Here is a 14148-nt window from a genome sequence, read left to right on the forward strand (position 1 = left end):
ACCTGAAAATGATCTACGAATTAACCGACTTCCGCAAACAATTGAAGACTCATCTCTTCGAGAAAATTTATTGCAAGGATCAAAACACATGAAGTCCATACATACTAATAGAAATGCATCAATACACTCCCTTCTGAACTTCTCTCACCCCGCATTGTCACCACACTTCATACTCCACCCACAGATAAAACGTTATATCCTATGTTCTTTTGAATCTGATCTATCGCCTTATCTTTTACCCTCTATAACCTCACATGGTTTCCATGCCCTAATGAATTTTGACTTGACTATGTCTTCCTATAACTCCTCACAATGTAACCCATAATTGTACTGTAACACTGTATTTCCATCCTTCACAAAGTATTGCAAGCCACACTGAGCCCGCAAATAGGTGGGAAAATGTGGGATACAAATGCAATAAATAATAAATAATTACCTCCCTTATTTTTGTGGCTTAAGCAAAATTTTAAACAGGGCCTTAAAGCATAAGTACATAAGTACATAAGTAGTGCCATACTGGGAAAGACCAAAGGTCCATCTAGCCCAGCATCCTGTCACCGACAGTGGCCAATCCAGGTCAAGGGCACCTGGCACGCTCCCCAAACGTAAAAACATTCCAGACAAGTTATACCTAAAAATGAGGAATTTTTCCAGTCCATTTAATAGCGGTCTATGGACTTGTCCTTTAGGAATCTATCTAACCCCTTTTTAAACTCCGTCAAGCTAACCGCCCGTACCACGTTCTCCGGCAATGAATTCCAGAGTCTAATTACACGTTGGGTGAAGAAAAATTTTCTCCGATTCGTTTTAAATTTACCACACTGTAGCTTCAACTCATGCCCTCTAGTCCTAGTATTTTTGGATAGCGTGAACAGTCGCTTCACATCCACCCGATCCATTCCACTCATTATTTTATACACTTCTATCATATCTCCCCTCAGCCGTCTCTTCTCCAAGCTGAAAAGCCCTAGCCTTCTCAGCCTCTCTTCATAGGAAAGTCGTCCCATCCCCACTATCATTTTCGTCGCCCTTCGCTGTACCTTTTCCAATTCTACTATAAAGCATACTTCTATGAGTTAGCATTTGATGAATAGCAGTGAAATATTAGGAACTTTGGAATGCTTCATGCTCTATTCCTTCTAGTTTACTTTTTTTCTTCTCTGATATATAAACAGGGCTTAGGGGTCCTTTTACTAAGCCGTATATGTCTCTATGTGTGGAGGAGTGGCCTAGTGGTTAGAGCACTGGTCTTGCAATCCAGAGGTGGCTGGTTCAAATCCCACTGCTGCTCCCTGTGATCTTGGGCAAGTCACTTAACCCTCCTTTGCCTCAGGTACAAACTTAGATTGTGGGCCCTCCTGGGACAGAGAAATATCCAGAGTACCTGAATGTAACTCACCTTGAGCTACTACTGAAAAAGGTGTGAGTAAAATCTAAATATATGGAATGTTGCCACTTTTTGAGATTCTGGAATGTTGCTACTATTGGTGATTCTACATGGAATGTTGCTGAGTGGAGGAGTGGCCTAGTGGTTAGAGCACCGGTCTTGCAATCCAGAGGTTTCCAGTTCAAATCCCACAGCTGCACCTTGTGATCTTGGGCAAGTCACTTAACCCTCCATTGCCTCAGGTACAAACTTAGATTGTGGGCTCTCCTGGGACAGAGAAATATCCAGAGTACCTGAATGTAACTCACCTTGAGCTACTACTGAAAAAGGTGTGAGCAAAATCCAAATAAATACGTGTGCCAAAATGAAGTTACTGCATGGCTCCCGCAGTAATTTCATTTTTGGCACGCATCTGGAAAATATTTTTTATTTTCTGGCACGCGTAGGTCATTACCGCCAAAATTCTTTACCGCTAGGTCTACAGCTGGCGGTAAGGTCTCGGACCCAAAATGGACACACGGCAATTTTGATTTTGCCGCACATCCATGTTCGGCAAAAAAAAGAGGCCGTTTTTACAGGTGCGCTGAAAAATGATTCAGCATGCGCATAAAACCCATGCCTACACTACCGCTGATTATTTTCAGAACACCTTTGTAAAAGGACCCCTTAGTTTCTGGGGGAATAGCCTAGAATGCAGTGCCATCATTTCTTTTCAAACTCCAGAGCAGCAGGAATGTTCTGTTCCAGCCCTTCCCTTCCAGGAAGCCTGTAGGGAGCAGGAGGAAAGAGAGTGAACCTGGAGCAGAGCAGAGAACAGTCGCTGTATCCCTAATTCTGTCCCTCTTATCCTGTAGCTACCAACCTGGCCCACTTCCCCCAACTCCATACTTCTACTTCCTTCTTAGTCTAGAAATTTAATTTATTTTATTTTATTTATTTATGGGGATTTATTAACCGCCTTTATGAAGAGATTCACCTAAGGTGGTGTACAACAGGTACAGTTTGACATAAAACTTACAATTTTGTTAACAGCATAACAAAAGTAAAATGACCAAATATAAACATAAATACAATAAATGAGGTAAACTTGAAAACAGTAAATTGAAATCTAATAATAGAACTACCATGAAACAGTATCAAAAATATACACATTTAACAGCACTGGAATTCAAATACCAGAGATATAATAAAATGTTAGCATAATAGATACCCTGGATTCTATATGTGGCGCGTCAAGTAGCACGTGGCCAATTTGCCTGTGCTACTAAATTGCTTAACGAGCCACTTAGTCATAATAATTGACTGATAATGACCAAGTATCAACACTGATTGGAGTTAATTGGAATTTGCGCGCACCTCTTTCTGGGTGTATTCTATAAAGTATGTATAAATTCCTGTTCATGCAGCCAAAAAGGGGGTACAGTCATGGGAGGAGTGTGGGCATATCAGGGCCATCAATCATATGTACACGCGTGGCTCCTGAATTTGGGCCTTTGCGCCTAGATTTAGGCTTATCCACCCAGCCTAAGTATATTCTATAAACCACGTCTGAATGTAGGCTTGGCTTAGAGAGTATGCCTAAGTGCATCTGTCAGATGTGCCTAGATTTTAGGAGCATGATGTATAGAATTGGGCAAATAGTGCTTTGTTTGTTTCTTTATTTGGTGTTATGTAACCTCTTTGGTTGGAGTCCTGAAAGGTGGATATATCAAGAGCCCGATAAACATAAACTTTTGAGGTTATGTAGGCACTTCCTGCCACTCTAGTTTCACTGTTATAGTCTATGTTTCTGGGTTGCAGCCACCGACTGGTAGCATGACTTTTATATGCCTTGACTCAATGTCTACTCTATTTCCATGGTCTTTTGGCAGTTCAGTGAAGATCCCAAGGACTAAAGATGCCACAGAGGTGGGGAAGGCCTGGAAGAACTTGGATTCCTCGGGTCAGTGTATGGATGGGAAGCCTCCAGGGGTAACAGACAAGGATGGGAAGATGTCATCTGCCTTGGAAGCCAAGGGAAGGAGTGTGCAGAGGACAGCGTCACTGAAACTGAAGCTGATTCCTGTTGATGAGGAAAAGAAGGTAAAAAAAAGACGTGAGAGAGTATGTGTGTGTGTACACACAGAACTGCCAAGCAACAGTTCCAGGAGGGAGATGTTAGGTCAGTCCTATATTTCTCTCAGCCCTATCCTGGTGCATTTTGGGATTTGCAATACTGGGGTAGAATCAAGGATTACTGATGTAAGTATAATGCCAAGACTGGCCAAAAAGTCGTCTTCTCTTGATTTAGTCCTGGTTTTAATGCTGTTATGTAGCGCTATATAAATGCTATTAGTAGTAGTAGTTATGTCTATGTATTCCTAGTTTGTGCTGTTTTAAGAGAAATTGGTATTACAAAGCCATAAATACAGTGGAAGGTAAAATCTGGATTTGCCTTTATTTTATCATTTGCCCAGTTTGAAAACAAAGATAGACAAGAATGTTATAATGGCTTTGTATCGCTCCATGGTGTGACCGCACCTTGAATACTGTGTGCAATTCTGGTTCACCGCATCTTAAAAAAGATATAGCAGAATTAGAAAAGGTACAGAGAAGGGCGACGAAAATTATAAAAGGAATAGGACGACTTCCCTATGAGGAAAGGCTAAAGCGGCTAGGGCTCTTCAGCTTGGAAAATAGATGGCTGAGGGGAGATATGATAGTGGTCTATAAAATAATGAGTGGAATGGAATGGGTAACTGTGAATCGCTTGTTTACTCTTTCCAAAAATACTAGGACTAGGGGGCACGCAACGGAAGTAAAACAAACCGTAGAAATATTTCTTCACTGAATGTGTAATTAAACTCTGTAATTAGTTGCCAGAGAATGTGGTAAAGGCAATTAGCTTAGTAGGAATTAAAAAAAAAAATCTTCAAAGTTTGCTGAATTCTTGTTCATTTATAGATGAACTGTGATGGCTTAATTTAAGGGTAGTGCTCTCTTATATTGAACCAACCCCCCCCCTCCCCAAAAAAAAAAAAACAACCCTGTACATTGCTGGTAGATTAGGTTTGGGAGCTTCAGAGGTATCTCCTTCCAATGTCTCCTCAGCAGTTACAGCTTCAGTCCTGGGGAGGTGTTGCTTATATTTCTATGTACTCCCATGGAACTGGGAACAACAGGGTTCTAAGAGACCATCTCTGCCCAATCATGTGTAGCCGATGTAAAACCATTGGCTACATTCATAGGTCTGACAAGAGGCACCGCTGCCAGTCATGGTTAGACTAAATGGGATAAATTCCATAAGTGGCGCCTGAAAATCGGTGCCGAAAATTTTATATGCTGAGCACTATTGTATAAAGGGTAAAAGTTCTTTATAGAATAGTGCTTAAGGCGTAAATCACACCTAACTTTAGGCAATTATGCCTGTCAAAAGCAGGTTAAATGCCTCGCGGTTCAGCTGAAGTCTGTATTTACACGCGTAAAATTTTGGAATGCCCTAGGAATGCCTCTGAAACGCCCCCCCTAGCCACGCCCCTATAAATTTACACATGGATCGGAGTGGAGGAGTGGCCTAGTGGTTAGAGTGGTGGACTTTGGTTCTGGGGAACTGGGGAACTGAGTTTGATTCCCACTTCAGGCACAGGCAGCTCCTTGTGACTCTGGGCAAGTCACTTAACCCTCCATTGCCCCATGTAAGCCGCATTGAGCCTGCCATTGAGTGGGAAAGCGCAGGGTACAAATGTAACAAAAATAAAATAGATACTATTGGAGATTCTAGATGGAATGTTGCTACTATTGGAGATTCTACATGGAATGTTGCTATTCCACTAGCAACATTCCATGTAGAAGGCTGCACAGGCTTCTGTTTCTGTGAGTCTGACGTCCTGCACATACGTGCAGGACGTCAGACTCACAGAAGCAGAAGCCTGCGCGGCCACATTGGTGATCTGCAAAGGCCGACTTCTACATGGAATGTTGCTAGTGGAATAGCAACAGTGGAGGAGTGGCCTAGTGGTTAGGGTGGTGGACTTTGGTCCTGGGGAACTGAGGAACTGAGTTTGATTCCCATTTCAGGCACAGGCAGCTCCTTGTGACTCTGGGCAAGTCACTTAACCCTCCATTGCCCCAGATACAAATACATACCTGTATACAATATGTAAGCCACATTGAGCCTGCCATGAATGGGAAAGCACGGGGTACAAATGTAATAAAAATAAAATAAATAAATAAATAAATAAAAAATAGAATACAATCTGTGCGTGAATTCCTAATTCAGGCCACTTAACACCAATAATCGGTTGTTGGCAGCCAATTATTGGCACTGATTAGCTCATTAATCAATGAAGTTTCATGCACAAATGTGCTGACTTACACGTGCAACTTTAGTCGCCATTTATGGAATCCAGGGGAATATGTCTACCTTAGTCAAGTGTAGGAAAATTCCATGCTCACCTGATACTGACTGAATAGTGAGGGGGCATTTTCCAAACTGCCTCTGCACAGGGTAATTTTTTTTTAACAAGTTGCCTAAGTTGTGTGGCAAATATGTGAACACAGTAAGTTACAAAGTATGGGGCCCTTTTACTAAGGCTCACCCAAATGTGGCCTGCACTGGTGTAGGCATGTGTTTTGCACGCGCATTGGTGCATTTCCTGATCGCACCTGGAAAAAAAGAGGATTTTTTTGAATGTGTCAGAAAATGGATGGGCGGCAAAATGAAAACCGGCACGTGCCTATTTTCGGCCTGAGACTTTATTTATTTATTTGTTGCATTTGTATCCCACATTTTCCCACCTATTTGCAGGCTCAATGTGGCTTACATTATGCCATAATGGCGATCGCCTATTCCGGAATGAGTAATATAAAGTGGTATTACATTAAAGTTCATAAGCGACAGAGTAATTTAAACAGTCAAGTATAGAAAGTTCATATCCGGAATGAGAAATAAAGTGGTATTGCGTTAAAGTTCATTAGTGACAAAGTAAATGAAGCAGTCAAGTATAGAGAGTTCGGTTTTGTCCAGTTATGGAATAAGTTTTGTTGTCTGGTATTTAGGATGGATTTAGCACGTAATGGATATAACACAACTCTTCCGTTCTCCGATTCCCCAATGTGGTTGTACCCCATGAACTTGATCTTACCACAACATCACCCTGTATTTGTTCACACCGGAGCCTGCAAAGGCCTCTCCGGTACTATGTAAGCCACATTGAGCCTACAAATAGGTGGGAAAATGTGGGATACAAATGTAACAAATAAATCATTGTGGTATGCCTTTTTGAACAGGTTGGTTTTTAGTGATTTTCGGAAGTTTGTTAGGTCGTGCATTGTTTTTATGGCGTTTGGTAGTGCATTCCATAGTTGCGTGCTTATGTAGGAGAAGCTGGATGCATATGTTTGATTTATATTTTAGTCCTTTGCAGCTGGGGTAGTGGAGATTCAGGAATGTGTGTGCTGACCTTTAACGCCACCCATTGACTTAGCGGTAAGGTCTCATGCGCTAACAGGGCGGTAAGCATATATTTATTTTATTGTGTTACATTTGTACCCCGCAGATCACCAATGTGGCCGCGCAGGCTTCTGCTTCTGTGAGTCTGACGTCCTGCACGTACGTGCAGGACGTCAGACTCACAGAAACAGAAGCCTGCGCAGCCTTCTACATGGAATGTTGCTAGTGGAATAGCAACATTCTATGTAGAATCTCCAATAGTAGCAACATTCCATGTAGAATCTCCAATAGTATCTATTTTATTTTTGTTACATTTGTACCCTGCGCTTTCCAACTCATGGCAGGCTCAATGCGGCTTACATGGGGCAATGGAGGGTTAAGTGACTTGCCCAGAGTCACAAGGAGCTGCCTGTGCCTGAAGTGGGAATCGAACTCAGTTCCTCAGGACCAAAGTCCACCACCCTAACCACTAACCACTAGGCCACTCCTTCACTGTTGCTACTATTTGAGATTCTACATGGAATGTTGCTATTCCACTAGCAACATTCCATGTAGAAGTCGGCCCTTGCAGATCACCAATGTGGCCGCGCAGGCTTCTGCTTCTGTGAGTCTGACAAAAGTGGGACAAAAAGTAATCTAGAACCAAACCCTGTAATATTTTAAATAAAAAAAAAAACAAACATGTTTAAAAATGATTCTAGCTTCAATTGGTAGCCAGCGTAACCTAACATAAAAAGAAGATATGCACTCATGTTTAGAAAGCCCACATATCAAACGGACTGCCGTATTCTGCACAGTTTGTAATCTTTTTAGCAACTTCTTTGCACAACTTAGGTATATCAGATTGCAATGATCAAGGTAAGATAGCATGAGTGCATGCATTAAATGCTCAAAATGATGCCCATCGAAATATTTCTTCCTCGTCGTGCAAAACACTTCTTGACTAGTCCATTAACTTGCATTTTTCAGTGACACCACACTATCAATCTGAATTCCTAGAATTCTTGTGACTTTAGAAATAGTAAAATCACAAGAATTAACTGTGATCAATTTCGGGATCTTGGGGTTTTTTTTTCTGAATTCAATTTTAACATATAGTATCTCATCCACGTATCCCGAAAAGTCATACAGAGAAATTCTAGACAGATCAATATCAATACATGATGGAATAGGAATTAATTCTCTCTCCCCATTGTTTTCTAAGGAGACAAGAACAGAGCATCAAAATACGCCAGCATCTGCTAACGATGGACCTATGGATGCTGGAGTTCTATCTCCCAGGACTGCCACTGGCACAAGCCCCCTAAGGCGCTTCAGTCCCAGAACCAGTTCTTTACGGGTAAGAGCCAAGATCAGTGAGTGACTAATCTCCAGCCTCCTGACAGGGCCAGAGAAGGGGAGGGGAAGGACACAGTGGTAACAAGCAGAGCCTGTGGCCCCAGAACTGCAAGGGGCCCCGCTGGAAAAGCTAAGTGAGGCCACGGAGGCAAGGTTCAGGGTACCTGCTACTGGCTGGGCCCTGTCCTTTGTTTCTGCTCTGAGCCACAGTAAGGATAATGCTGAATACACATGGAAATAATTTGAATACCGATGTATATGTGCACATACGTGCATGAATGCTGAAACTCATATATTATTTTGTAAATGTTTATCTTACAAAGTGTGTGTTTGACAGATGGGTGTACATGTAGGCAGAGTCTAGGTGGAAGGTGAGCAGGACTCACATTTACACAACTATCTCCATTATTTCAGTGCAAGCACAAGTACGTAAGTACTTAGGTGATTATTTAACCTGTTATGCTAGTAACCCATCTAGAAAAGTGGGTATCTATTTTCCTTTATAGAATAGGTGCCCTGTAGGTGCACTTTTATAGAACCGCCCCCAGTCCTGCCCCCCCCCACCCCGAAGCATGCATCGGGATGACACATTTCCGTGAAGGTATTGTGATATACCAGTAAACAGTGGAAAAAAGTTTGGTTTCAGACCTGCATGGAGCACTGGAAAGATGACGCATGATACTGGGCATCTTGCCTATTCTGCTGATTTGCTAATCCAAGTAACGTAGTATTTTCTAGCTTACCAAATCATTCTGCTGGCTTAGTAAGCTAGAAAATATGGCATAATATTTTGATTACCAAACCAGGAGAATAAGCAAGATGCTCACTGCGGTCAGTGGTTTTAAGCCATTGACTATCATGGGCTGAATATTGAATGCTGGTGCCACTGTTCCCTCTAAGTTGAGCGGGAGTCCTCCAGCTGTATTGCTGCCACTGGGGGGCAGTGCTTCAATATTGTGTTTTCAATGACTAGAGACAGGCAGGTTCCCTGGAGTCCTGCAGAGCTTGCCTGTCCCTCACTATTGAAAATGTGAAAGTGAAACAGCGCCACCCACGGGATTGTGGGTGGAGGACTCCCGCTCAGCTTAGAGGGAACAGTGCTGGGGGCCACATCCGGGTCAGCCACCCCAAATTCTATAAAGGTTTCCCAAATTTGGGCGCAGATCCCAGATCCGCATGCAAACTAATTAGTTAATGATTGGTTAACAATCATTTTTTTGACATTAATTGGCACTAATTAGGACCTCTAAAGAAAATCAATCAACAATATCCTCGTGATTTTCTGAATTCCTTAATGTGATCTTACTGCTGCATATACACTCTTATAGATTAATGGAGGAAAAGCCTCAACAGACTCCTTATTTATTTGGCCCACTGGCCTTCAATTGTCTGGAGCACTCGCTGTCGTCATTGGCACAAAAACCTCCATAATAACGGTCTGCAGTAGTGAAACAGTCACATGTACCACGGACCCTGAGGAAGGACTCGAAACCTTGGCCATTGTCGGCCGTGGGAAGAGAAGGAGACTGCGCTACTACAAAGATAAGTTATTTCATTTTGCAACGTTTACGTAGGGAAGTGTTAAAACGTTCTTTAATATTAAACAGACTTATGGAGGTTTTTGTGCCGATGATGACAGCGAGTGCCCCATACAGTTGAAGTCCAGTGGGCCAAATAATAAGGAGTCTGTTGAGGCTTTTCCTCCATTAATCTATAAGTGTGTATATTTATTTATTTATTTTATTTATTTATTTATTTATTTATTTATTTATTGCATTTGTATCCCACATTTTCCCACCTCTTTGCAGGCTCAACGTGGCTTACAATACGTCATGAATAGTGGAAATACATAAGAAAATAGACATGTAGTATTACAGAAGGATCTTGGGTAACATGATAATAATAAGAAATCATCATAGTAGTGTAACAAGCGGATGTTATAAGACAATTCTGGATATATGTAGAGGAGTTCACGTTTGCTGATCTTTGTGGTATACCTTGTTAAAGAGATGGGTTTTCAGTAGTTTGCAGAAGTTAGTTAGTTCATAGATCGTTTTTAAATTGTGCGGTAGCGCGTTCCAGAATTGTGTGCTTAGGTATGAAAAGGTCGACGCATGCGTTAATTTGTATTTTAGACCTTTGCAGTTGGGGAAGTGAAGATTCAGGAAAGTGCGGGATGATTTTTTAGCATTTCCTGGGTGGTAAGTCCATCAGGTCTGACATATAGGCCGGAGCGTCTCCGTGAATGACTTTGTGAACTAGGGTGCACACCTTGAACGTGATGCGTTCTTTAAGTGGGAGCCAGTGTAGCTTTTCTCGTAGGGGTTTAGCACTTTCATATTTTGTTTTACCGAATATGAGTCTAGCTGCAGTGTTCTGGGCTGTCTGGAGTTACTTGATTAATATGCAGCTGGCGATTAAAGAATTCAGAAAATCACGAGGATATTGTTGATTGATTTGCTTTAGAAGTATTAATATCCTCTGTGGCTCCTAGATTTGATAATGCTAATTAGGACCTACCACAAAACTGCCTATGCACTATTCTATAACATTGCACACCTAAATTGTCTTGCACACAACTCAAAAGGGCCATAGCCAGGGGAGGGGCATGGATGGGTCAGGGGCATTCCCAAAATTTAGGTGCAGTGTTATATGATAGGATCATTTACATGCCCAACTGCCGTTCGTTGTGTGCCAGCATTTACTTCAGAATTCAGTACGGAAGTCCTTGCATCCAAAGTTGGGTATGGGTATCCATGCTAACCACTATTCCTAAAGATGGCTTGGCACCAGGGGTGGACTGATGGTGGCCGAGGTCCCTGGGCAGTAAAGGTCATTGGAGTCCCTCAACCACTGTCCACCGTCCCTCGCCCACCACCACCATCGCAGTTGCCACACACCCCCTCCTACATACTACAAACCCCTGAGCCAAAGTGGGCCCTCCGCAGTCCTACCATGAAGAGCCCTGGTGGTCTAGTGGCTTCTTCGGGGGACTGTCGCTACTGTGCCCAGTTTTCAAAAATGGCTTCCAAGACTTCCTGCGGTAGTCTCACGGGTCTCAGCAGTCTTAGTAGCCATTTTTAAAATACTGCAACGTCAGGCAGAATAGCGGCAGTGGGCAGGAAAGATTGGGATTCTTTCCTGCCCCCTGAATGATCAGTCCACCCCTGCTTAGCATTAAGCAATCATAGCATTTGCGCTTAGCATGGATCTTTATGACACTTAACTGTGGGCACCATTTACTGAATCTGGCTCTATGTGTATGCCAACTAATATTCAGTGCCAGCACCTACAGAGCTAAGCGGGCAAAGATAGGACTTGCCTTTTGTGTGGTCCTATCTGCCCAGTTAGCTATGTGGACTCGCCACTGAATTTGGCTGGTGCCTGATAACCGCTGGATCTTCCTTGATTCTGTCCATATACGGCCCCAGTACTAACTGCCCAGTGCCTCAGTGTGCAGAGGGGATAGTCAGCGGTACTGTGTAGCTACATCAGGGGCATAGCCAGACCTTGAGGTAGGAAGGGACAAAAGCCCACATTCTGGTCCCCCTCCCCGCTGCTCCCCACCCACTGCTGTCCTCCACCCACCCACCCACTGCCACTGCTGCTGCTACTGCACATACCTTGGCTGATGGTGATTCCCAACCCCTGCAAGCTGAAGCACCGCCGCTGCCGCACATGCCTTGGCTTGTGGGAGTCCCCAATCCCCACCAGCTGAAGTGCGTTTTCCAACACTGGTCTCCGGTGCCATCGCATTTCCTGCCCTGCTGTGGAAAAAATACTTCAGCTGATGGGGGTTGGGGACCCCTGCCAGCCAAACCAGGGGCACAAATCCAGTTTTAGGGGGGCCCAGGCCCCCATAGCCCCCAGTAGCTACACCACTGGTGTACGTACTACTGAATTTCCAGGGATGGCCACTAAGCAGGGTTTAAGCAAACAGGCACCTCCCTGCCTGCTTAAACTCCATTGCTTATCCACCCCTTTATTTCTGACTGTAGTGATAAACTCATCATCGTATTTGGAGAGAATTCCTTCAGCTTTTTGTCTTCTGTCAGGAACTAAAACTCCCATTTTGTTTTTGTTTTCCAGATAACGATACAGAAAGAACAACCTGGGTGTACTCTTACCAGAAGGTTGGTTGTTTTCATTATACACCTCATGTTTTAAAAGCCCCAAAACACTGTCAAGGGGGAGATTAGCTATTAGGAGGAATTTTCTAACTGTGAGGGTGATCAGGTGCCAGAATCAAGACTGGGGGGGGGGGGGGGGGGGGAGATAGGGTGGAGGTAAATGTCCCACTGCCACTACTACCACCACTGTCACTACAGCAACAGTGGAAGTAAACCTGTATAATTATATAATTGGAAGGTGACCATCTGGCTGGCTATATCAGCAATTGGACTGTGAAACCTTGGGCGGGATTATGGTGTAGCCCTGTGAATAACTCAGCCAGACAAGGGATATAAATGTGAAAAGAGATGTTTTATTCACCTGAGTCCTGGGACCTGTTGCTTCACAGGCCAGGAGCATTAGATGCAACAGTTTCTCTTATTTAGTAACAGGCCTCTGGCTACCAGGCCAAGCAATCTGTGAGTGGTGGGGCTGCCCTGCCCCAATGACAGCTGGTAAATTCTCCAGTCTTATGAGACTCTGATCTGGCCCCAGCCACACCTCGGCAAGGCTTCCAAGTCTTAACAGGAAGCAAAAGTTGGCTTACCTCAGCCAGGTTACAGCAGCTAAACGAATTCTGTAACGGCGGCGTAGACTTAGGCTTCAGTTCTTCCTTCCCTGGGCCTCCTTAACCTCAGCCTGCCCTGACTTTTAAACTCCCAGATATTGACTCCGCCCCTCCCAGCTCACTTCCTTAAGGTGGCCCAGGCTACTTAGAGAGGGAATTTTCTTAAGGGTGAGGGGCAGTGTTTTATAAACCCTATCACAAGGATGTTCCGGGGGCAGACTCGGCATTTGGCCAGTTAAGTGCCAATATTCAGCACTCAGCCAGTCAAGGTAATCACATAAATATAGTCACATAAAAATCAGTGCTATCTTTATGTGGTTCAACATAGCCGGTTAAGGGGCCCTTTTACTAACGTGCACCGAAAATGGCCTGTGATGGAGTAGGCGCTGTATTGGACACGCGCAGGACCATTTTTCAGTGCACCTGCAAAAAAGGCCTTTTTTGGGCCAAAATGGACGCGCTCAAAGTAAAAATTAGCACGCTTTCATTTTGGGCCTGAGAACTTACCGCCACCCATTGACTTAGCGGTAAAGTCTCATGTGTTAACTGGGCGGTAATCGTCAACACACGTACATTGCCGATTACCGCCCGGTTAGCAACACACAGTAGAAATTAGTTTTTGCTGTGTGTTTTGGATGCGCTTCAAAATTAGAATTACCACCCAGGGCACGCGGTAGTTGGACGGTAGTTCTAATTTGGCGAGCGTTGTACGCACATAGGCGCACCTACATGCCTTGTAAAAGGGCCCCTAATTGCTGAATAATGCACTTAATTAGCTGTGCTTTCACGGGCTCCATATACCTGAAAATTCAATGCTGGAGCCTGGACATGGCCTGGCATTGAATTTCCAGTGAGCAAAATGCTAATTGCCGCCGGCTGAGTATCAGGATCATTAATAATCTGCTAGGCTACTATTCTATAAAGGAAAGTGGATGCTTTACTTTCCTTGGTAGAATAAGCTCCTATGAGGATGTCTAATTCTAGGCTGTCTGTTATAGAATTGCCTCCAAAATAGAACCACTGGGCCAGAATGCAGTGGTGTGGCAGTCAGAAAGCACAGCCACTGTCCATGGTACTGCACAAATTCCTGACCTGCTATTTAAATCCTGCATTTTGTTTTTTATCTTTTAACGTACTAGTGCCAGTTTGAGGATCTCATCCAAGAATTCCAAACTCAACGAGAGGTTGGAGAGATATGCCTCAGCAGTGCAGGTAAGGATCGGAACCAGTAATGTGTTGAAAGGGGTCACTGAA

General features: G+C 43.6%; 1 protein-coding gene across 1 annotated transcript in view; it reads left to right on the forward strand.

The window, feature by feature from the left end:
• Positions 1–14148, forward strand: part of LAD1 (ladinin 1) — a 47310-nt gene that overhangs the window by 21576 nt on the left and 11586 nt on the right. The window contains exons 5-8 of the mRNA XM_030220403.1: positions 3259–3469; positions 8023–8157; positions 12246–12289; positions 14034–14106. Of these exons, the coding sequence (XP_030076263.1) occupies positions 3259–3469; positions 8023–8157; positions 12246–12289; positions 14034–14106 (463 nt within the window). The remainder of the gene's footprint in view (positions 1–3258; positions 3470–8022; positions 8158–12245; positions 12290–14033; positions 14107–14148) is intronic.

This window comes from Microcaecilia unicolor, chromosome 12 (genome assembly GCF_901765095.1).
Source record: "Microcaecilia unicolor chromosome 12, aMicUni1.1, whole genome shotgun sequence".
Classification (NCBI taxonomy): Eukaryota; Metazoa; Chordata; class Amphibia; order Gymnophiona; family Siphonopidae; genus Microcaecilia; species Microcaecilia unicolor.